The following is a 26506-nucleotide window of genomic DNA, read 5'->3' on the forward strand; positions in this document are numbered from 1 at the left end:
ATCACCATTATTCTAAATTGAATTGACCAAGTTGTAACAATAAAATAAAAGATGATTAAAATTCATTTGATCCATTGTTCAGCAGTCTCGCAACCAAAAAAAAAAATACAAGCATGTAACCTTCAAATTAGAAAATTTAAATAAGACACATGCAGCTGGTTTGGAGGAGTTGTAACAGTTAATTTAAGATCTATTAACAATCATTATTGAGTGGTAACACCTGCCTATTCAGCTGACTATTTTCATCTATAAATAGTGGCCTAAGGTTGAGGGAAAACATAACTAAAGCATCATCAAATTCTTGCAATTGTCGAGCATCAGAGTGTGTTATATTTCAAACAAGAAGTTTTGCGGGAATTACGATATTTCAGTGGCCTCTTGAAGCCAATGTTACGACATTTCAAAGTATAATTCTGATTAGTTTTAAACTCCATTCAATGTCCATTTTGAAGCCCTTTCAGTAGGAAATCTTTTGTCTAAGATCGAGCCATTTCAGCAGCCATATTTGAGGCTAAACTGTGTAGCAAATTCCTTGAAGCCCAGTTTTTGCCATCGCGAAGCTTTGCAAATAGCCAAGTTTGAGGCATTCCAGCTGCGTTCATGTTCGGATTTTTCACTTAGTTCTTCCCTCGTTTTTGAAGATAATAATCAGGTAAGTGAGCTTATATATAAGTTTAAAACAAGAACTTTTCACTTAGTTCTTCCCTCGTTTTTGAAGATAATAATCAGGTAAGTGAGCTTATATATAAGTTTAAAACAATAACATTCTTGTTTTTGTAAATTCAACCGTATACTACTCGATTCATGTCCTTTGATTCCGTATATATTTGTTTTGCATATTTTCTTTTGTTATACTGTGAAATTTTGAAAATTCACTATTAGAATCCCTAACGCGGTAGGTTATAATAACCGGTATATGGCATCGCTCTCTTAGAGAAGTAATAATTAGAGATTGATCAGTATACCATGGATAAAGAGATTAATAACTGAGTCTTGTATAAGTTTATGCTTCAGTTATGATATGATGCCTTGTTTCAAATTCTATTTGTCTCTTGCTACATGTTCTGCGACATGTCACTTTGAACTCATATTATTTGTATATTTCGATATTCTTGTGTATGATGGACCCCCACATGTTGATTGTTTCCCCAAACACTCACCCTCCTTACTTCCCTCCCCAAATAAGGGTGAAGATCAGTTAGCAGATGATGAACAACACATGTTTTGGGGTTGTTGATCAAGTTGGAGACATGAAGTTTCAAGGATCAAATTAATTTTATTTTCCATTATCTTATCGCTTCCGTATTTATATTATGCACCGTATAAACAGTCTTGATTTATGTAATAGACTAGATTTTGACTATTTTATATACAACATAGCTCGTTGTTTAACGATTTTAAATTGTAAACAATGCCTTTGACGTGTCTAGGTTTTGGGGTGTAATAAAAGCAGATTGATTATTGAAAGCTTGAATACCTGAACTTATGTAATGATTCTAGAGAGTTTAACTGATTTACAAGTTCTTCTATTTATATACTTGGATTCAATAGTCAGTAAAATCAAATATTGTACCAATTCCAAATATGATAGTTGTTAATCCCGTCTTTTTCACGTCAATGTCATTTCTGACATTTCGTATACAGTAGGTAGTGTTAGCGGATTTCTGAGAAATCAGAGTGACTTTATCTCATAATTCAGCTTTTTAATTCTAAATAGTTTAATTGATTATTCAGATAATGTTTCTTCATTTACTCAACTATCTTTTAGTGCAATTGGTCTTCAGCTATCAAGTCTAGTAGACATTGATATCAGTTAGTCTCATACTTTCATTTTTGCTCATATTCAATTCAGTCTAGATCGTTATCAGTTCAATTTGGTTTAGTTTGTTACATCACCAAAATTTAATAAATCTAACAATTAATTTTTAAGATTTAGTGTACATCAACATAAAATAAATAGAGTAAAAATAATGACTTTAATTTATAAAAAAATAAAATTAATTACTAGAGGGTAGATTATATATATTTTAGAAATAATATAATATTATAGAAGATCTTAATTTAACTTATTTCATATTATATTCTCAGCTTGTTATAAGTAAAAGTTTTGACACCTTAAAACTATTAAATATTTTGAAGTTAAAAATTAGCGAAATTTTTTAACGCCCCTTTATTTTTATTTATAGTTTAGTTATTTTATATACAAAAAATTCATGCCTGGCTTTTCAATTTTTTTTTTTTATAAATCAACATTTTGTAATAAAAGAAGGTAACAAAATGTATGAATCAAGAAAAGAAAAAAAGGAAAGTATTGGATGAAGGTAATATTATCAAAAAAAAATTAAAAATCAAATTTTGTGCATTTAATAAAAAAGTAGTGTGAATATCATTCCTCATAAAAATCATAGGAAATATATTTTACAACAATATAATTTTTGAAAATTAAAAGTAAATAATATATATCGTCCATCGCATCTGACAAGTTAGGTTAGACGAAAGCAATAAACATCAATGTGGTAATTGCTCTAGATTGCACATGCAATTCCGTCGCACCGGTTCGCTCCATCACATAAAATATGTCGATCGGGTTGGAATGTCAATTTCTCAACCCACTAAATTACACACAAAAATCAGTTAGGCCAACCAAGTCTGCCTAGCTGGCCTCCTAAAATGTGAATTGTGCTGGTAATTTCTCAATCCAACAAAATTATGAGACGACATCACGAGTTATAGCAAGTTGCGAGCCTACCCGCTTTCCTGTTTGAATAATTATTTATATTAAGAATAGCAATTTCAGACATTGTCAAAATACTCCTATGCCAGTCAAAAATAAATAGAAAAAAAAAAGATTCAAGTAAAAATTGAACCCACAATTTGATGTCTAAGAAACAAATACTTTATCCACTGAACTACATGTAACTTGTATTAAAAATTGGTTTAATTTGACCAATCTTAATCAAATATAATACTTTTTTCTAGAGAGAATGATAATACTAATATTGGAAAAAGCAAGCTGAAATGTGCCTTCACATGGTCAAATGTGACATATATCACACGATCGACTTGATATTATTGAATGGCTCCGCCAACCCCAAAACACTATTTCTTTTGATAAGATTCAACTTTAAGGCTGCCTACGACAAATTAATTAAAATCGTCCAAAGAATTTTTTTTTTAAAAAAATTAAAATTAATTAATTATGAACTTGTTGTCAAATGGGTTGTGGATTTTCTTATTGTTTGAAAATCTTATATTGATTATTCCACAAAATTAAGGATGGTCAAAAATTATTTTTTGAACTCGATATGAGTTCCTTATGTTCAAGCTTGACAAAGTTGAATTTAAAATAATAATTCTAATGATATTAAAACCTTGATTTTTTTAAAAAAAAAAATTGAGCTACTCGAATTCAACTCGAAAATAATGTTTCAGTTATTCAATTGAGCTACTCGAATTCAACTCGAAAATAGTATTTCAGTTATTTCAATACTCGAATTCAACTGGAAAATTGAGCTACTCGAATTCAAACCGTGTTTTGTCGGAGTCCCTTGCGTAATATACAATTATTGGTAATAAAAAGTTATCCGTTCAAATTTTGTTTTACATTATTTGTACCAAAAGTTGTTGCAACTCTTTACTCGTCTGAATAAATGTGAAGAATGTGAGAATATCAGCTTTAATTGAGTAAAATCAACTTGGTTTGTTGGGAGCAATTACTATTGTACCTGAAAAGATGATAATCGAAACATGATATTTTATTGTTATTTGGTATATAAGATTTGAATTGTACTGTTATCACCAATAATAGCTTTTAATAGAGTGACAAGTGCTCGATTTAACGTTAATGACAATGAGAGTCAGTGTTACATTTTTTATTTTTATTGATTATAGAGGGCATAATTATTGGAGGAAATATTATCGGGGAATAGTAATTGTCTTTGCTATACAAAACAATTGAAACGTTTCTCAAAGTCTATTGTATGAATTATAATATTTGAATCACATTGTTACCAACTGCTAGCGTTTTTTATAAAATGAATGTCAAGAGTTCAATAAGTACAATATTTGAGTTCATTCGAGTTCCTGAACCCAAACTCAGGTGATGAGCTTAATTATTTGAGGGAGAGCTTGAATTGAAAGTTGTTCGATTTTAATAAAAGAAGAAAAAAAATTAATATTTTTCAATTATGTACATAAAATTTTATTATTATATTAATAAAAGAAGAAAAAAAATTAATATTTTTCAATAATGTACATAAAATTTTATTATTATATAAAAATATTATCATCACCATGATCGGTATTGAGCTTTTGAAGGCTCGAATTTATGAGGAAAAAAAATCATGTTTGAGCTTATTCATGAACAAGTTTTGGAATATAATATGATCTTGAGCTAAATTTTTCATTGGATCGAGTGTTCGTCGCAATATCAAAAGCTATTTTATAGTGAAAAATAATACTTTGAATATTTAAAAAAATATTTTCATAGATCGGATCGAGTCGGATAAGAGATTAGTCTCACGTTAACTCGTGAGACGATCATACATAAGTTCTTGTGATACATATAATATAATATGATATCTATGTAGACAGTTTGATATGTTGCACACTCACCGTGCACACTTATATGAGCATCGATGAGGTGACACTCACTTATTGGATGTACAATTTTTCTATAATTCACCATATCCAATAGGTAAATACCACCTTATCGGTGCTCACATAAGTGTATAAGGTAGGTGTGATGTATATCAAAACTGTGTGACCCACTGTGCACTCTTAAGTGATCACGGATGACGTGACACTCACGTATTGGATGTACAATTTTTCTATGTTTCACCACATCCAATAAGTAAATATCACCTCATCGATGCTCACATAACTGTTTACGGTGAGCGTGTAATATATTAAAACTGTCTAATATACAAATTTTATATGTTTCACTACATCCAAAACTCGAGTTTGACATAGATGATATAAACATAGTCTCATACTTTTAACATATATCCGTAGTTTTTTACTTCAAATTAGTACAAATTTGAAGAACTAAAATTAAATGTGGACATAATAATTTTTGATGGAGTGAAATGGGATTTCGTAATCAAATAATATTGAAAATTCAATTCAAATAATACTCTTTTAGAATACTTTAATTTGAAAATGTAGGGTAATATCACAATAATTGACTTTCTCCATTAAATGCGAGGACCACCATTACCAATTCAAAATTTGGAAATTATATAAGTAATAAATTTTCCAACTAATTTATTTGAATATAACAAATAAATAAGGCTAAAATCTTGTGTAAGACGATCTCAAGGGTTATCTTTTGTGAGACATATATCTTATTTGGGTGATCCATGAAAAAGTATTACTTTTTATACTAACAGTATTACTTATTATTGTGAATATTGGTAGGGTTGACTCGTCTCACAGATAAAGATTCGTGAGACCGTCTCAATAAATAATATGATTAACACATTCAACATTCATCGAAAAAGAGTAGATTCCTATTAAATAAAAGGTAAAAACTTGTGCGAGACGGTCTCACGGGTCATATTTTGTGATACAGATCTCTTATTTGGATCATCCATGAAAAAATATTATTTTTTATGCTAAGAGTATTACTTTTTATTGTGAATATCGGTAGAGTTGACATGTCTCACATATAAAGATTCGTGAAACCGTCTCACAAGATACCTACTCTAAATAAAAAGAAATTAACATCTCTTATTATATCCCTCGTTTTCTTTCTTTTTTTAAAAATATATTTTTCTCCTTTAATGCTCTCATTATAATCATTATTTTTTATTTGAATTTTTTTTACTTCCTCTTACAAATTATTTTTATTTTAAATAATCTTATATTATGTTATGACACCATTATCAAATAATTTTTGACAAGTTCATATGACCCAAATATACATACTCATTTGTTTTTCGTACAAATTAAGGAAAAATAATTTTAAATATAAAATTTTTATTTTACCCATTTTTAATTTATTTTAAAAATTATATTATTAGAAATGATATAATATATTGTAATAAAATAAAATATCTTTTCGAAAGTTAGAATATTAAATCATATAATATAAGAAAGTTATTATTTTTATTTTTAAAAATAAATTGTTATGTTGATATCAATCAACCTATGCATGGGCTTTATTTATATGCATGTGGTGCCCCTCTAATCTAAGACCCAGGATGATATTTTGGATGGCCCAATAAAGTATTACGGCCCTTATTTAAATTCATGATAGACGATCTTACAAAAAATTTTGTGAGATAAATATTTTATTTAGATCACTCATAAAAAAATATTATTTTTTTATTGTAAATATAGTCAGAGTTAACCAGTATCACGGATAAAGATCCATAAGACTGTATCACAAGAGACATACTTTAATAATAACAGTATTATTTTTTTAACATTTCGCCCTATTAATCTTAGGAGAGAACGTTCGTGCCTGGATAAATATGAATGTGGTCCCAGTCTATTTACACTCAAAATGGATGTTTGGGGGCTAAATCAAACACAACTCCTTCGACTTGATTACGCCTTCCAAAATACTTCGGTTTTCCAAGGCACCAAATAGTTTCAAATCCACATTGCTCTCATTGTCCTCCTGTTATTTTACAACTTAACATCCGCTACGTCTTAAATAATATAGCTGATACTAACGATAAAATTCAAATATTTTAAATCATACATCAGCTTAAGCAATATGTTTTTTGATTGTTCTACGTGACATAGATAATCACTGCACTCGATAATCTCTCTCTTTTTGTAAACCCGTGACTTTGACTATAATATACCAATTGTATGACCGAGCGCTTTGCTGCATTACAAAAAAACTATAGATGATGATAACGGTACAACTCAAATGTTTTAAATCGTATAACAATTCAAACAATACGTTTCGATCTCTCTACCCGACATAAATAATTATTGCACCAACAAAAATAATACCTATATTAGGTAATATATTCATCCCCATTATATAAACAAATTTCTGCTACAATATATAAGCTAAGACATGCATCAATTTCATGCACATTTTAACTTTTCAAACACTTTTTTTTTTAATTAATGCTGTAGACATTAATGCTTAGCATAATAATTATCAAAGTTTCGAAACGATATCAACCTAGGATAGCTTTTCTTTTGTTGTCTTTACAAGGAAAAAAAACATTAATTATTAATGTTGTCCTTATTTAGAGTTACAATTGGTGGTGACATAAATATTTATTAAAGAGTAGTATTGCACAGTGCAAAAGGGCTGTAAAGTGCAGCCAGTTGCTTTCATTGCAAAACATCCTTTTGTTTTCCCTAGTACTTTTGGCAAACAAAACAGACGGTTTCATCAATCGTATTTTGTGAGACGGATCTCTTATTCGAGTCATCCATGAAAAAAAATTATTTTTTTATGTTAAGAATATTACTTTTTATTGTGAATATCGGTAGGGTGGACCCGTCTCACAGATAAAGATTCTTGAGATCATCTCATAAGACACTTACTCGTACTTTTTATATGTTGGCCACAAAAATGAAAATAAAATGATTATTTTTTTATAAAGTAAATGAATAATTGGAAAAATTATTTAATTAATATTTTCGATAATATGAAATTACACGCAACATACCCGGTGTCATTATCTGTTCATAAAATAACAACATCATCCTTGATTTAAAATATTTAATATTTATTTTTAGACATCATAAATGGTGCGCCGTCGTTGTTCCACCAAACTTAAATTCCTACTTTCTAAATAAAATTAGTGTAATGGTGAGTAGGGTCGAATCCACATGGAACGGAGGATGATTTCATTCGAGCAAAATGCAATTAAAAGGGGGATTTTTGTATATGAATTTAATAAAAACCAATCATTTATTCATGTAATTCCAAGGAATTAACTTTAGAATAATAGGGATAGCCGCTAAAATTCTTGTGTTTTCCTAAATTAATTGACCAAACCCAGCATCTAGTCAAAACTTACCAATAATCAACTGGGCACGATAGCGTTTCATATTAATTAAAGATAGTATTTTAGTTTCGTGAAAACTGTTAATCCTAAAATCTAACAACCGAGATAGCTGCAATTGAAAGATTTAGTTCCATCGATTTATTTAGATTACACATGTTATGACATCACAACACATATAACCTATTGCTACTCACGTACCAATCGTTCATGACAATTACGGATCACCGAATTCATGGTTAGCATTAAAAAATCATACATCAAATTAAATTGTCATATTAATTGACGTATAACATTCATATAATTAAAGCATAAATCAATGAATATTAGGGCAAACAAGAATAATAAATTAAAGTGCAAAAACCTCACAATGATAAAATTAAAATAGTAGACTATCCCTTGAATCAGACTAGAAAATTAAAGAGAAAATCCTTGAACCATTTTCTTCTTCTTCTTTCACGTGAGAGGTTGGAGAAATGCCGCCTCCTTGATTCTTCTGTTACATGAGATTGGGGAAGGAAATAATAGGAAGTGTGTTTTATTTTAGGGTCCAAAAAAATATAAAAGGCTCAATAAACTAAAAATAAAAACCTAATACCTAAAAATTAAAAGATACTAGAAAATATCCTCCAATAATATAGAGTTTTTTTATGGAAAAAACTCTATCTTGTATTTCTTCCTTGATATAAAAATTTATTATCTCACTAGGCAGCCAAGAAATCGTCACACGGCGTGGTCACGCCTTATGCACAAACATCTTTTGAATTTTTCTGCTCCACGTCTTCCACTAAGATCATATCGGCAACTTTAATTGTGATATAAAATAACCCTTTTTAGCCCAAACTTATCGCAAGAGCAGAAAAATTCATCCTACAATAAAATCATAAAAAAATGTGTCGATTAAGCACGTTGAAAGTTGTAACAATGAGATATATGACAACAAAAAATGCCAACTATCATGAGCCTATCAATAAATTTTAAAACTAACAGAAATTCCAATTTTAAATAATTATTTTTTTGATTAATTATCGAAAAATAGTATAAAATCATTTTTAAGATTCCAGATTTCATTATAATATCTCAAAATTTATACATAAAATAATTTTAAATCCAATTAATATTATAAATAGAAACTAATTTATACAGCGGTAAAAGAGAGATGACAAGTGACATGATTTTCAATGAAATTTGAAATGGCTATATAATAAATATAACAAAACAAAATAAATTTAAATAATCACACACAAATATTTGATAAGAGTATTTTATCTAGTGAGACAGTCTCACAAATTTTTACCCGTGAGTATCTATAATTATCAACAAAAATAATACATTTTACATAAAATAATTTTTTCATGAATTAAATCGGATCAAAAATTCATCTCACAAGATTTACTCGGAGTTTTTTTGTGTTTTGATATATACAAAAGCTACTTTTTGACCTTTGACAATATACTGGCCAAAATTTGCCATTTGTAGCTCAGCATTTTGCTATTTATCTAATAACAAATACCATGAAACCAGTAACGATAATAAATTCGTGGAATGCTCAGATACCAATGAATGAACAATTAAAATACTGAGATGTCAGAATTTCAAAACTTTTATTATTTACTTTTGGAATGAAATTTTATTCTTCTTATTATTTTTTAATGATGCATTCTCTGTGGTTTACACGTCAGTTTATATGCTTTCCGGCCGGCAGGAATGTTTGACTGATTTTTCAAATTTATGTATTTAAATTTTATTAAATATATTTCTTGAGGAAAATTATTAAAAATATTTTAAGACACAAATTCTAAAATATTTTTTTCATAGTTCGATTTTTTTAACTTTGTAAAGACTTTTACATATCCATACATACTTGTAACAATTTGTAAAAGGGCTTCATTTGAATAAATAAATGTTTTTTTTTTCAAAATAGAAATAATTTTAAAATCTTTAAATATAATTGAACACATGGATTTTTTTTTATAATAAAGAAATAGATTAACATACCGAAAGATTTACTCTAAATTACTATGACTAGGTTTCTTGTGAGACGGTCTCACGAATCTTGATCAGACGGGTCAATCCTACCGATATTTACAATAAAAATAATACTCTTAGCATAAAAAGTAATATTTTTTCATGGATGACCCAAATAAGATATCCGTCTCACAAAATACGACTCGTGAGACCGTCTCATACAAGTTTTTGTCGATTCGTAAATCTAAATAAAATAAACGCTTCATGGGTGAATACTAAATCATATATTAAACTATATATTTTAGATAATAGAAAGAGAGAAGTATGTATGATTACGAAGAATGTAATATAATACAGTATATGGACATATAAATTCTAAAAATGTGATTGGTCAGTATGAAGAAGGAATCTTACTGTTTGATTTCCAATTTTCGGGAGGTGTTTTTTTTTTGTTTTTTTTTTTTTTCGGGTTTTCATATATACATAAAGATTGGCATTGGCAGCCATTTTCGAATTTTATTTTATTGGATTCCATTTTTTAATACTCCCAATCACTAACGCAGGCTGTCATGGAATCACAGTGCTTTATCATGTGACCATCATTTTCTTTACAATTTTTACAGGTAAAGTTGAAAATGAAAACTCATCGCTTCGGATATGGTCTTCTGTTGGAATAAAAACAAATTGTTACTTATCACAGTGATTCTAGTCCTCTGCTTTTTCTTTTTTTGTTGCTGTTTTTTTAATTTTCACCCGCAAAAATTGCCTCCAATCTTGAGCTTTCACTTGTCCTTACCATTAAAAAACAGCTGATTTATTGGCATTTTAAATTCAATGGCTAGTTCAGTCAAATCCAAGATCTTTCTCTTGTTCTTCTATAATGCAGTTCCCTTTCACAAATTTTTTTTTTTTAAAAAGGGGAGCTTTCAGCTGTGAAGTTTGATAATGAAGCTGGTTTGGACATTGGTTCTTCATTTTAACTTCCATTTATTCGTTTTTGTTTAGTTTTTCATTGTGCTTCTCGATCTCTCCGGCTGAATTTGGCTTAAAGTTGAAAAGGGGGGTTAAAGATCAGATTTTTGCAAAAAAATCGTGGAATTTCTTGAATGTACTGAAGATGAGGGATTTCCCGTCTTGCTTTGGGGAAAATGGAGTTCAAGTTGCCGATGCTTCTTGCTCAAGTGTGGGGGCGAGTAAAATCTCTCAGAATTCTGTTACCTCTATTTATAAATGTAAATTGTTTGCTAAAACTTGTTTAATCAGCATTATGTGGGGCAAAAACTTGATGGGTCAATGTCTTAGTGTTGAAATAGGTGATGTATCGAATAATTTCATGTGTAAAGTAGACGTGAGATCTTCTCTGTTCTCCAAGAAGAAAGGGTCCAAGTCTTTTGAAGTGAATTCGAGTAAACTTGAAGTTTTTTGGGATCTTTCTTTGGCAAAATTTGGATCTGGGCTTGAGCCAACAGAGGGATATTATATTGCAGTTGTGTGTAAAGGGGAGATGGTTCTGGTTATTGGGGATCTGAAGAAGGAGGCGCTCCAGAAAACTGGGGCAAAATTTTCCCTCTCTAGTGCAATTTTCATTTCTAAGAGAGAACACATTTATGGGAAGAGGGTTTTTGGTACTAAGGCACAATTTTGTGATAATGGGCAGATTCATGACCTGAGAATTGAATATGACATGGATTTGAGCGATGATCCGTGCCTTTTCGTTCGTGTTGATGCAAAAACTGTGATGCAGATCAAGCATCTGAAGTGGAAATTCCGAGGGAATCACACGATCTTGGTTGATGGGCTTCCGGTTGAAGTCTTTTGGGATGTTCATAATTGGTTTTTCGGGCAGAGTTTAGGGAATGCTGTGTTCATGTTTCAAACTAGTTCATCAGCTGAGAAGTTGTGGGCTAGCCCCTCGATTTCGGATTCATCTATGAATTCCTGGAGCTGCTCGGAGAGTTTCAGGGAATCTAAATCATCAGGTCTTGGTTTTTCTCTGTTTTTGTATGCTTGGAAGAATGAATAGAGATTGTTTTTTTGATTCCTTGATAACTAACAATATGTCTCCGCTAGTCGTTACTATTCTTGAAACCTTTGGTTGAGTTTTGTTAATGGAGATGTACTTTTCATGTAGAACAGCCTTCTTGAGATATACAGTGCCAATATTTGCTCTCTTAAAAAGGACTATTCGCCATTCAAATGCACTTCATTTCCTCGCGTAAAATAGGCCAACTTTTGAATTGAAATCTATCCTTCGGTTTTGGTCAAGATTTAATCTTGGTTCTCGGGTACTTTTTGTTGAATGATTTGATAAAATCATTTATTGGAGATAGTGATTATGTGATTGTGTTGCTAAAGGAAGTATTTTTCTTCACGGAGATCGAAACAGGGAAGCTTTATCGATTACACACGGGTATAATATTTACCCACCTTAGTACTTATTAGTTTTTCCTTTACTCAAAGAACCAAGTGTTCTCCATTCTACTAATCGTGGACCATTTTCTTGCTGTGAAATCTGATGTTTTGTACCCTGGGATCGTGTATTTCTCGTCCATTGTCGAGTGCCGACTCCCTTAATTACATAAAATGACTTGTTATCTGCTTCTGTCTGGCTTTGAATGCCAGTTGAATAAATGCTTTGTAATAAGCTGGGAAGAATTTAGATAAGCGGCAATCCAGTAGATGCGACGAGATGATCACCTACCTTCAAATAGGAAAATGTAAGTTTACATATGATTTGTCTAAAAACTAAAGGTTTCTTCCTTTCATTCAATCATATTATATGTTCAACTCCATGCATCTGACTAGATCGGCATGTCGTACCTTGTTTCGAAGTGCTAGCTCGTACGCAAAATTTAGGACAAAAAGTGTGCCACGCGACAAAAAGTTATAGATGATATTAATAGTATCTTTCAACTATTTACAATTTTACATCATGCATGCTATCCTTACGAACTATTACGACTCGAAGCAAACTTGACTCGCGCTGGAGCCTCTGGAGTTAGATTGCAAGATGCAATCAAATTTTGTTGTGCACTAAAGGAACATAATACATGTAGTTGTCATGCTTGCTTCATAGTCATTTTCCTTTTAACACAAGATTGTATGGTAAAGAGTGGGACAAGTTCATTCATGAGTTGAATTCTTGTACACTCATGTGGACGAAAAATGCGTTTGATTGTGTCCCAAAATGTCCAAATATCGATCGATGTCATTGTTCCAAAAGTTGAGATAATTCTATATTTAGCTTAACGTTTTTTTGACACCGGTTGTGTAGGAAAATATTAAATTTGAGAAAGATTGTGAATTAAACATCTTACAATCCAAATCTAGACATGATCCTAAAATTCAAAAGCCAAAATCATTTTCCCTTCAATTTCTAAATCTAATAGTCAACTGGACTTCAAATAGTGATACTATTAGGAATCCCCCTAACCCCAAGTCCACCCTCCTTACTTTCATCCGATGTATTCGGATACAATAATGTATATGGCAGCCGAACCGGACCCCATCGATTCCTTAATCTCCTCCCATTATTCCTCTCCAAGATTCTCTTCTCAATCTCCATTAATGTACAACTGAACTCTCGAAATGCGTCTCTTGCTCGATCATCATCTGTCCACTCTGGATCATCCCTCTGCCCGAGATAGATCTCATCCGTGGAATGCCTCGACAAGATTTCTATCAAAGAAACACCAAGAAGAGTTTGGAACTGGGCCGTGATTGTTTTCAAGAATGCCGAGTCTGGATTTGATTCGAGTTCTGTGAACTCGTGTGTTCCTGGCTTCGGCATGAGGCGTCGGCTCACTGTGGGACGGTTCGGGAGGTAGCCAGCGTAGGGATATTGCCCAAAATTTACTGCTGCATGAAGGGCTGAAGCAATCCAAATTATGGTCGAGCATGTTTTGATGAGTTCTTGTTGCGTCTGTAGTTTCGGCCACCATTGCTCATTTTTTATGTCTCCGTGGCCAACTTCACGTATCTCAGTCCACCAGGATTGTAGCTCAAAGTCTGCTTGAATTGTTTCATTTGAGGGATAGTATAAACGACAGTATTTATCGACCCAGGCTTCGATTGCTGACCAGATGTCTAGGCCATCAACAGCATAAGGGTAGTCATCTATTAGGAGGCGAAGGCCGTGGGGCTTGGTTGAATCTTTTATCGCCATTCCTCTGTAGTGAAATCAAGACCAATAGTGGTATAGTAGTAAGATCTATATCAATAAAAATGCACATTTTTGCTTATTTCTAATAAAGAGACGACGTGAATGCGTGCATGAATATGAGTTCCTTGGCTATTTGAGTTGGATTTAACCGGAAATATTTCGTATTTGGAATAAACTACGAGCTGTATTACAATTTGATCTCAAGTTTGAATATGAAAAATGAGAATCATTCAATTCTCTTTGTGGTTCGTTTATAATCTTACTTGAGGGTGAGCTATTGGTACCCGTCGTTCTATATGACTCACCTTTTAAGAAGATCTTCAGGAAGTCCCTGTTCAGTGAAGTTCCAATTCTTGTAAACAGCAGAAGACATTTCCATGGCATATCTTGCTGGGAAAACAGTTGCCTCAACCACACCACCAGCATTGATCAAGATTTGCCGTGCCAATGCGTTTATATGCATTGTATCACGGAAATGTGGTTTCAGAATCTTGTATATCGGGTGAAGCACGCTCAGCTGTCGATTTGTTGCAATTATAAATGGCTCGATCACCGCATGTGTATTCAACCTGCAGTTTGAAACAAAACATGATTGAGCCCAATTCGAGTAAAACATTGATACCTTCTCGTTCATTTTCTAGATTTTTCTCTGGTTTTCAAGCTTACCAGTGGCTTATCAACTGATGGTATCCCGAATCATTTACTGCTGCGTAAGCTTTAGCGAGTTGCCAAATTGTGCCTTCGACTCCAGTCTGACAAGGAGTAAATACTTGGCTTACAGCACCATGTTTGTCTCCATTTTCATGTGGCAAGCTTAATTCAATTGCTATTGGCTTCAAAGTGCCGTTTTCTTGGAGCAGTAGGAGAGTTCGAGTGGCGTAAGTTTTCGTGGCCGTTGTATTAATCCGTCTGAGATACGTCATCATTGCGTCATGATGATCTAATATGAACAATCTGTTACTAGCTATTGCCTGTTTTAAATCAACAAACTGGAATCAGCGAATCGTTGACATAAAAGTTATACAGCTCGAGAAATTAAAATCCATGAGGAATTTACATGTTCAACTGTAAACCCTTGCATGTGTTTTTCTATGTGCTCTCTTGTCATAGTACTGTGCTGGTAACCGTACACTTGGGGATCTAGCTTGCTTGTAGGTGGAAACTCCTGGATGATAAAAAGGGCAAGAAGTTTTTATTGTAACTGGACTTGCTATTATGAATGTAAATAACCAGTTGCTATTAAAACCGTCGCTAATGTGAGCGTTTTCTTGTACCACAGTTTGAATATACATTCGAATACAAAAACGCCCTTTAACCTCAAGATGTCGTATGTTCACAGGGTTCACTCCAGCTAGCATTTCTCGCCCGAACTCTTCATCCGTTCTCCAAGCCGTTCTATCCTCTGCATTAAAATGAAGAGAATCAGCTACTGATTTTTTCAGATTGAGATTCTAGAAAATAGGATAAAAGAATGTTGTTTTAAGTGTTAAGCGATATCTATACACCTTTTATTACATCCGGCATAGGGAACTTAAGGAACCTCTCCCCATCCGAATGGAGGAGCTCTTTTAGCAGCTCCCAGGGGATGCGTTTCCTGATTTTGTGCAGTGAAACTCCATCAGGGAGTTTGATCCCGCCTTCGTATAGGTTGAGCACGTCTTGGAAAGTGTCGAACTCGTTAAAAGTTTTGTCGAATAAGGATTTGATCTCCGGGATCAGCACTTGACCGAGGGATTTCAATGCATCGCCGATGAAATCAGAGAACTTCACTTGGCTAAACTTCTCATCTTTCGGGACGTAAACGTTTAAACTCAGGAGAGGCAATCTGGTTTCAGAGTTGGGATCTGCAATGCATGTCAGATGAACTTATAAGAATTTGTTGAATTATTATGCATTGACAGAACATTGTAAACAGTTCCAGACCCCAAAATACATTAAGCTGCGAAAGCAACTAGATATCAACGGGGAATGTAAATGCTAATTGCTACACCGAGTTGTATTGTGTAAAACCAAAAAACCACAGTCCCAAAACATGGCAAAGAACAACATTTCAGACCTTTTTCGTTTGGTGGTCGACCAGTTCTTCCTCTACGCGGATAAGGGTATTCCTTTGATCCACCGAGCACCGGGCGAGAATAATCTATCCCTTTTTCGGGACTTGCTAAGTCATTGTAGTATGCATAATCATATACTCGGTCCCAAGGCTTCAGCATGCCCGAACCAGTCCCACGAAGATAGATCAGTTCTTCGTCTCTGTATAAACGTAGAGGTTCCGGTGTGTCACCTGGCAAATATGTCTGAAAATAAAAGAAAAACAGATCAGTGTATGAAATGAATTTATTGCTATATATGAGAGTGAGGGGCCGCCAATCTAGTAGGATGAAAAGGGTAGTCGTTCCCTTCAAAATGCACTAAATTATCATTTTCTCAACAAAGTTACGGACCAAGCCGCGCAATAGATCGATCACCACTCTTGAATTTCTTCATCACCACAACATTATTCATCGATATATATAAATATATATTCAAGCAAAATACCTTATTTGTGAAGAACACGCGGTTGTATTCGTATCGACGCATTGGATAAACCCAAGAATTGCACACAAAATGGAGTGTACCATGTTGAGGAACATCATGTAATTCGACAGTCTTGAGGTAAAACTGGCTGTAATGATTATTTTTAACGATAAGAGCACCTGGAATTCCCAAAGTTTCAATGTCCCAATGAAATGTAACGTTGAATTCTCCTGAAAGTGAAGTTATTTTTGACACCCATTTCTCCAAATACGCTGCTTTCCCAAGCTTGCCTCTTCCTCCATTTGCTACAAGATTTAATCACCCAACGTCGTATAAAACTATATATAAAAAATAGATGGAATATATATGTAGCTTATCTCTTGTTCCTATTCATGTAAAAAAAATATAAAGAAAATTTACATGTAAAATTTATAATATTGTAAGCCAAAAGATTTATAGGAAACAAATTACCAGGGTCACCATGAGTACTACTGATGAGATGAAACGACACAGCTTTACCAAAGATCTCATAAGTTTTATCAAGAACTGAAGCACAAACATCAGTGCAGTCCACCACATTCTTTTTCTTCAACACAACCGTGCCTTTGATTTTCTTCTTCTTCTTTTCAATCTTTGAACCGTCCCTCGACGTTCCGCATACAGTTTCAAAGAATTTCTCCAGCATTTCTGAGATAGAATCACTATTATTGTAAACAAGACAAACTGTGAAAATTACTAATGTGTTTAGTTGAAACTTGAAAAGCAATGAAAATTGAGGAATATACAAATTATATTGCCCAAGGGTTCTTCCTTCATAGAACTGTTTTCTTGAAAAAACTTGATTTCGTGGAATTTACAATTTTATGCTGCAAGTATTATTGGTATTTGATTCTAGTGTAAGTAACATATATAATTGTCAAAAAGTAAAAAAAAAAATTAATGATTTTCTTTATGACTTTCTAAAATTAATCAAAGGGAATTTTGGGTATAAACTAATTAATGCCACTAATTATCATGCTAATTAATAGCACTGAATTTAAGACTTATATGACCATATGATTTGGGGGGGTATAAAGAATTATTCAAGGCTGAAGGGGCAAATTTTTTTAAATAAAATTTTTGGATCTAAAACAATGATTTACTGAAGAAAGTTCAAATGACCACAGAAAAAATTTAAAATTTATCGAAACAAAAATATCAATATCGAATTCTCTACTCACACCGAAACTATGCATATTTTGTTAAACCCATTTGGGCGTAGAGTTTCCCCGATGGTTAATATGTACGAGTGGTTGTTGTTTGATATAAGTATGCTAGTGATTAATTAGCTAATTGCATATATTGTGGGGGTTGCTTTGTTTGTCGTCAAAAACTTGTGTGAGACGGTCTCACGGGTCGTATTTTGTGAGACAGACCTCTTATTTGGGTATCCATGAAAAAATATTACTTTTTATGATAAGAGTATTACCTTTTATTGTGAATATCAGGTAAGATTGACCCGTCTCACAGATAAAGATTCGTGAAACCGTATCACAAAGTGATTAAAATATAGATAAAGTACAATAAAGTGTAAGTGTTTGATAAATTTTGTGCTGTACATGTGGCTAGAGATGGCGATTTGGACTAAAGTCTAAAAGTATATGGAGGCTGTTTGGAATAATAGGTTTTTACTATTTTTTATTTATTTATTTACACTTATTGAAGAAATTATTTTGGCCTAAAAAATATTAATTTATTAAAAATAAAAACATGAGTTTTTTTTTGTGTGGCAGAAATTGCAAAAAAAAAAAAGATTATTAAACTACTTAAAAGGATTCAATTAAATAATATTTTATATATGCTATTTTAAATTATATAAAAATAAAAAATTTATGTATTTAATAATAATAATAATAATAATAATAATAATAATAATAATAATAAGGATTTATCTGCCCAAGCTTTTAACATGAAATTGTAAATTAAAGCCATTGAAACATGCAGTCTTAAAGCATAAAAAAAAATATACCCTTCAATTTCAAAGAGACGATGAAAAGAGAGATAAGAAAGTGATGAATTGATATTTGCTTACCGTATGAGGAAAGTTCAATAATATCTATAAAATGTTTTATAATTAATAGTATCCTCTCGGTTAATCATTCGAAAAATAATTACAAAAAACATTTAGATCGAGCACACCTCCTACCCATACAATAATATAATATTCATCTATTCGATATGATGAAGCATATCCAAATTTTACATCAAATATATAAGTCTCATCTCATTAGTGAACACATGGGTGTACATGATAAGCGAGCGACATACCAAGACTATATAGATGAAAGCGAGAATGAGAATCGTTATTTTTCCAAAGTTTACTTCATATTCCTCATAATTACTTTTATTGCCTTTTTTACTTCTTCTTCTCCCTAAATTCCTACTTTACGTTTCTCCTACATGGATTGATGAATTATGAACAATGTTTGCTAAGTTTTGGCTTTCCAATAAATGCGATTTATTTTTTCGGGTTTCTATATTTAGTCATTTTAGTAGTTTTCTAGCGATGTAAGTAAGACATTTAATTCGACATTGACCAAAAGCACTAGGAATCGACAACATTAATTAATATATTCTTTTCTTGCTAACAATGGTAAGAATATGAGACTCTAGCTAGTTTTGAATTCAAAATGGTAAATTATTATTATTAAAGAAAAACTGAAGGAAAAAAGTGGCTAAAGTGAAATTTAAAAGCATATAGAAGTGATGGCTATAAAGTTAGAACACAAAAAAAAAAAGGGGAAAGAGACACCCTCAACATGGGAATGCAGTTGAAAATATTTTAAAGGTAAAAAATGGTTAATTCTTTAATATTATTCTTTACTTTGAACATGGGATTACCAATTTTTTTTTTTTAAAAAAGAGAGAAATTTCGAATTTTATATCATGTAATGTCACATATTGGATCTCTCACCTTGCCTTCGACTTTTGATAGAAAATATTTTTAAACATCTAAAAAATTATTGTTGTCGATTATGTATCATAAAAAAAAATAAACTGAAATTTTCAGAAATCTTTTATTTACTTGTTTATACTATTTCTCTACGAGCTTAGGGGTTTATTTATAGTTATTCTCCACTCGATTGGCGTAAAAAAATTGGACAAAGTACTGTAATTATAAAATGTTTGGAGAATAAAATGAAGGAACAATTAGCGTTGCTTAGAATTCGAATACAATGTATAATATATATCCGATGAAATTATACAATCTACTTATATTTTACGACTCAATAGGTAGTGTAGTGTGTGCTACAAAATATTAACTCCACAATATGTATGTAAGTGTGGATTCTACGACGCAATCCTCCATCAATCGATGCGCAAGAAAAGCACCATGATGCGAATGATTCTCCTTCGACCATCTTGAATAATAATCTTTGACAATCGACGGCGTCGTAAATATAGCGAAATATATATCAATGTTGTTTGAATGAATTAGTGAAGCCATGGTATTTTTTGTAAGATGTAGCAATGGTAGGAGATAGGGCAAGAATTAATAACAATAATTTTTAAGCTACATCTACAACGACCAAGTCCATTAAACCAATAGAGAAACAAGAAAGTGATGGCTGGTAACATAGGTAGAGTGGGGAATAAGAAAAAATAAATGAGACATTAAGGGCGTTACGATAAGATCAGTTGGGCTAGGGTCCTGACAATCAACCAGGCTCCGAGTCTAATTGAAAGTTGTCTTATCAGTGAGGCTCTTTGAATTACTGTTTCCCCCTAAACACATGCATTACCGAGACAAATAAATAAGACCTAATATATTTCTAAAGTAAGAAAACTTACTCTCATCGAGTGGTTTTGTGAATCATTACCGAGAATGCAAAAACTGGATATTTTCACAAAACCACTCGATATATTTCCCTAAACACTTGCACTTGTGTTTTTTAAATTAAAAAAACTTAGTCTCATCGAGTTGTCCTATCATAGCATCCAACTAAATTGAAAGATGGGTATTTGGGATATCAGATGTTTACATTCCGAGTTCCTTTCAAACATTTAAGTATTTTTTTAGCAGTTAAATAATGTGATTGCTTATGATCAGTTTGAAAACAAGTATGCATACATACAACAAATATAATATCAACTTGGCTGAAAAAATAATTCGGAAGAATGGTCCGATGATTCTTTTGATTATTATATACTTAAATGTAGATGGTCAACAAGATAAGTAAATGCGATAAAGCAGATGACAGAATATATGGAAGTTCAAAGGTAAAATCTTCCTACATATCATCTTCCTCCACTTAGGAAGGAATTTACTAAAAGAATTTGGTTTTACAAATCTTTTGTAACAACTTGCTTCACTCTTAGGCCTTATCGATTGCCTAAGTTGAAACTCAAAGTAACTTTTACAGCTGTTGAGACTTTCGATCAAACAACCAAAACTTCACATATATAATAAAGAATTAATCTTAAGATTCAAAATTTTTGCAATACCTCGAACTGTCTCTGGCAGAAAATGGTCGAATAGTTGTTTCCAAGCTTTGATTGATCCTTGTAGATCTTATAATATCTTGAAAAAGGAGTTGGTAAGCAGTGTATGATATATATGAGAAGTGTGCTCATAAATTTTTGAGTATGCCAGCAAGCCTTCTTTTTGAGTTTGTTGTTTCGAATGTATCTTTGTCGATTTCTTGCTTTCATTCTCTATATATAGTACTGGAGTCTTTTATTCCATTCAACGACTCTTTGTATTGTAATCCGACGATATAGACACATCATTGTCACATGTTGTACCTTTCATTAAATGCCCATTAATGTATTCATGTTTTTGTGCTTTTAAAAGTCCTCTTTGTACAAAAGTTAGCAGACAACAGACCGATGTAGTGTCTTATGTCATATGAAAACTGATAGATTGCGTGCAATTTTTCTATTTTAAATTAACGATCGATCTATTGATTTTCGCAAATATCTTTAACTATGTCCGATCAATAATTACTTTAGCATATCTCTTAGCAGCCCGATCGAGTAACAAATGAGTAAGTGCAAGTTGTTGAGTAGCTTTATCGGTAGAGAGACTAAATAACTTGCAACCGTTTACCCAACTTTTGAACAACGGTCGAGTACCTAAATACATAAATAATGACAGCTTGTTCTAATATAATGAATTATCGTTTGTTACCGAAACTAAAAGATTTAACAGAATGGATGGGAAAGCGTTAAGAGCTCATGGCATACTTAAATTGATAGGCCTATTGATGGGTTTAGCGCAAAGATGCCCTCTTGTAGCGAGCATATGGGGTGGGCCCAATTTTTGTACAGTGGGCTATTAAAAAGGCCTAATGTTATGTAAACAATGAGAAAAAAGCCTATGCAGAATCCTAATACACTAAGATACATATGCTTAAAACGAACGAAAAGTAGCATAAAGAATTAAAATTCCAGAGAATGGACTACCACAGTTGGCATCCCGGAATCAATAATAGAGCACCAGCGTTTAGGCTTTACTGTTATACAGAAACAAACGTTAATTTACCGGTTTCACATAATTCGGCTCAGACGAAGACGATATGGCTGTGTAAGATTATATTTTTTGTCCTATAACTAGCATGTTTTCTATTTTTGACTTATTTTCCAAAATTTAAGATCTTAGTTCACTAATTTGCAAGAGAGTAAAGTGACTTCGGGGCTTGGCCCTACATCTGGGAGGAGAGCGGCAGAAAGAGGTGCTTGTAGGGAGATAGGCGAAAATGTTGGAACGCATTACAATAACACGCCCTTCCTTCAGCTGGCTTCGCCTCCATCGATATGAACTTGTCATATTTTCTTTTTTTGTTACTTTTTTCAATTTCACAAATTTTTCTTTAGGATGTTGGCTGGTGTCGAAAATGATGACGTGTTACTAAAAATCAGACATTGCTAATGTCTTTGATGTTGCACTAACGCTTTGGTGAAAAATGTTTAAAAGTATAAAAACAAGGTGCTAATTAATGGACATTGAGTTTCCTTTACTTGATCAAGCAACCGAAAATTCAGTTATTTCAATTATATTAAACGATCTTTCAAATTGGTCAAGACTCTCTGTGGTATTAGTTGTTGTTTTATTGAATTTGTTTCACTAATAGAATCACGATTCGACTTTGGCAATCGTACAAGTAATATGATCACAAATGTAATTTCCCACGCATTAATTAATAATGATGGATGTGACGAAGTTTTTGGGGAGAAAATGGCTCCCATTTGAATTTATGGTTCTCTCTTAGTCGGGTCCATCTAAGCCGATTGGTTCACATCTCTTGATGTAGATTATTTGATAAAACAAAAATAAAAAACAATGTGCCTAAACTAAAAAAGATCGATTAAATGTATAAATTTAGGTATTATCAATTTAGAATTTGCATAAATATATAAGGTATTGTATCGGTTTTAAGTAATTTAAAAAAAATAATATCAGCCTTGAAAACAAAATTACTTATTAATTTTTTTGAAATATAGACGAAAGAAAATATATTTTATATTAAAAAAAAAAAACCAATTTCAATATTATACAACGTGTTATAACAGTAGAAAATTAAAGGTTTTGAGAAACTCCAGTTGACAAAAATGTTGGAGATTAGGTACATTGCATGTGTAAATGTCAATTTCCATTCAATAAATTACAATTAAAACGAATTAATTATTATTCAATGCATGTCATTGTGTAGTTGGAAGCAATAGTCATTTAATTAATTATTTTTAGCCCCATAACTTTATATTTCGAAATAAATGGTTATCGTTAATGTAATTTAAACCTACATTTGACGAATTATGAACGATCGATGAGTTAACTTTAATTTCACTCCAATTAATTAATATGTAGATTTTATTAGACATACATAAAATTCATTGATTCAAATTTTATATGATAAATTAAATAAAATGAATTTAAAAATATATAATTTATTTAACATTAATCTCAAGTTCAATTTAATTATCGAATCAAACTGATAAATGGTGTTTGAGAACGTACAATATCATACATTGGACATTTTTCGATCGGGTTTTCGTTGTTAGGAGATATATCAATTCAACACATGCGGCTAATGAAACGGCACATCAATTGGTTCGATGTGCTCTAACTTTGAAGAGTAGGTATCTTGTGAGACGATCTCACAAATTTTTATCTGTGAGACGGATCAACCCTACCGATATTCACAATAAAAACTAATATTCTTAGCATAAAAAGTAATACTTTTTCATGGATGGCCCAAATAAGAGATCCGTCTCTCATGATATAACCCGTGAGACCGTCTCACACAAATCTTTGCCAACTTAAAAAAAGTTAGTAGCGATTATCCTACTTGTTTTTATGAAATTATATCTAAAGATTTAAACTCTTCGTTTTAATACAATTTAATAATCAAAAAATAATAATAAAATCGTTGGGAATTTTTAGATTGATGCATGGGATTGATCTATTTTAAAGTCATTATCAATTTTAATTTTCAAAATTTTTTTTAGAAATTAATTAGAACTTTCAAATACACGTGATTCATATGATTTGATCAGTGTGCTAAATTTTTTTATCTATACAATATTATGTTGATTAATATAAATAATATGAGAACCAATAATTGAATGAATTATAAAATTATCATAGTTGATAGAGATGATTAAGACTAATCTTCTTATTTAAGTTAATTTTATAATAAGTTTTTAAAAATACTATATAATTTATTATATGCACCAACATTGGTATTCTGTTAGTTGATATATTTAGAAACAAAGCCACGTAATTACGAATACTCCCTCCTCCCAACTTTTAATTCTTTAAAGAAAATAATCAAATGTCACGTCGACATAAATCAAAATTAATTTTGTTGACAAGACAAGACATAAGAAATTGATTTAAGACAACGTATTTTCTCGAAAAATATTAAACTAAACAAAATCGAACATTACATTGCACAAAATATATGCTAAAATATTAAGAACTTATTCGAATCACTGGAAATAGCCACACGATACATCTACATTTAATAAAATAGCTGCCACCGCAAAAGTTTGTTGAATTAGATAAGGTTTATTTTATACAGAAAAATATCCTTTTGTGTTAAGAATTGAAACTTGAACCTAACTCAATCCCAAAAGCTAGTTCAAGGGAGGAGGATTGTCCAAGTCCATATATACAACTCTCAGGTTATTTATCCAACTGATGTGGGACAATTAACACACCCCTCTCACGTTCAGGAATGAACATCTGGAGCGTGAAGTTTACAAATGACCCAATTATGGGCAGAACAGGTGGCCTAATTATAGGCAGTCCAACACATAACGGTGGAACCCGGGCTCTGATACCATGTAAAGAAATAAGGAGACCGACAAATTCTGGAAGAATATTTTCTCATACATCTCTGATACCATATTAAGATTGGAACTTGGACTTAACTCAACCCCAAAAGCTAGCTCAAGGGGGGAGGATTGTTCAAATTCATATATACAACTCTCAGGTTATTTATCCAACTGATGTGAGACAATTAATATTTTGTTTATTTGAGATATTACAAAACTCACAATATAAGAAAAATAAAATTAAAATTTGACTAGCATCTTATGTCTAGTCTATATATATTACTGTCTATGTTATAAAGCATATGAGCATTAGATTAAGTAATTTTTGTGTCTTTTGGTGTAATATCATATATTTTAAAAAATATTTTGAATTTATAAAAGTGTTTATTTCTTTTTATCTGATTATATAATCCCATTTTTAGATATCATTCATAATAAAACAAATATGATCTTACTCCAAATACGTGCGCCAGATCCGTACTAGTACTATGTTAAGATTTATGCATTATCGGATGCAATAATTTTTCTCGTCAATAAGTCAATCGATACAACAGCCAAATACTTGATATTTGGCTGTTGTACAATTTAAAATATTGGAGTCACGTTATTATCAATAGTTATAACTTTTAATAAGGCTAGCTAGGCTTAGAAAGGCCAGTTCCCAACAAAAATTTGTGATCATGAGTCGTGTTGTGTGTGCTATGTTTGTGAAAGAATTTAGCATATTCATTCATCTAGAGTAGGTCTTGTGAGACTGTCTCACGAATCTTTATCTGTGAGACGGGTCAACCCTACCGATATTCACAATAAAAGTAATACTCTTAGCATAAAAAAATAATACATTTTCATGGATGACCCAAATAAGATATCAGTCTCACAAATACGACCGTGATACCGTCTCACACAAGTTTTTGTCATTCATCTAACACTCAGTATTTTTTTTTTTTTTTTTTGGGTTTGTTTATGAATAAATATTCACATTGATTAATACAATACAAAGGTCTTTCAAATGTTTTTTTCTAGACAAATCTTGACATTTGACCCTAAACGAAAATACCATTGAGACTTGAGAACATGGAACTTAAATCACCCCTTGCATGTAACAATATTGGTCTTAGGAAAACATTTTAGGCAAGTTTTACAAGATTTGGGACATTGTGAAATGACAAGAACATCCTTCGACATGTAAATGTTTTACCATGACGATAGACACAATGCAAAGCTAGCTAGAGCTTGGAACTGTATACTCACATGGCTTGTAATGAGATTTAATGCCATCACATGTTACCACTATATATATATATATATATATATATATATATAAACTTCTTTACTTATAAATATGATGTGATATTCACTAATTAAGAGATAAATAGTTTATTAAATTTTTAAAAATTAAGCTATATATTTTTGCAATGAAAGTCAGTCAAATTTTATATATTGGTTTAACTATGGAAAGATATAATAAAACATTTAGGATTTGCACATATGCTACACTAGAAGTAATAACCTCATATGTTTTGGGTGGTTCGTATGCGTGCGTGTGTGCACACACATT

General features: G+C 31.7%; 2 protein-coding genes across 3 annotated transcripts; one reads left to right on the top strand and one right to left on the bottom strand.

The window, feature by feature from the left end:
* Positions 1-10504: 10504 nt before the first annotated feature.
* LOC142547766 (uncharacterized) lies at positions 10505-12134 on the top strand. The gene has a single exon (XM_075656214.1). It carries the CDS (start codon positions 11068-11070, stop codon positions 11971-11973), a length of 906 nt encoding a protein of 301 aa, XP_075512329.1. The 5' UTR covers positions 10505-11067; the 3' UTR covers positions 11974-12134.
* Positions 12135-13247: 1113 nt separating this feature from the next.
* On the bottom strand, positions 13248-17432 carry LOC142547767 (putative linoleate 9S-lipoxygenase 5). Of its 2 annotated transcripts, XM_075656216.1 has the most exons (10): positions 17415-17432; positions 17101-17316; positions 16651-16934; positions 16169-16409; positions 15618-15956; positions 15429-15514; positions 15170-15277; positions 14779-15083; positions 14418-14681; positions 13248-14119 (listed from the first exon to the last, which is right to left on the bottom strand). In XM_075656216.1, the coding sequence occupies exons 2-10, from the start codon at positions 17312-17314 to the stop codon at positions 13351-13353; spliced, it is 2610 nt and encodes an 869-aa protein (XP_075512331.1). In that variant the 5' UTR covers positions 17315-17316; positions 17415-17432; the 3' UTR covers positions 13248-13350. The 2 variants fall into 2 exon arrangements, with proteins under 2 accessions (XP_075512331.1, XP_075512330.1); XM_075656215.1 differs by lacking the exon at positions 17415-17432 and having other exon boundaries at positions 17101-17407.
* Positions 17433-26506: the final 9074 nt, after the last annotated feature.

The sequence above is a fragment of the Primulina tabacum genome, chromosome 5, assembly GCF_025594145.1.
Source record: "Primulina tabacum isolate GXHZ01 chromosome 5, ASM2559414v2, whole genome shotgun sequence".
NCBI classification, from domain to species: domain Eukaryota; kingdom Viridiplantae; phylum Streptophyta; class Magnoliopsida; order Lamiales; family Gesneriaceae; genus Primulina; species Primulina tabacum.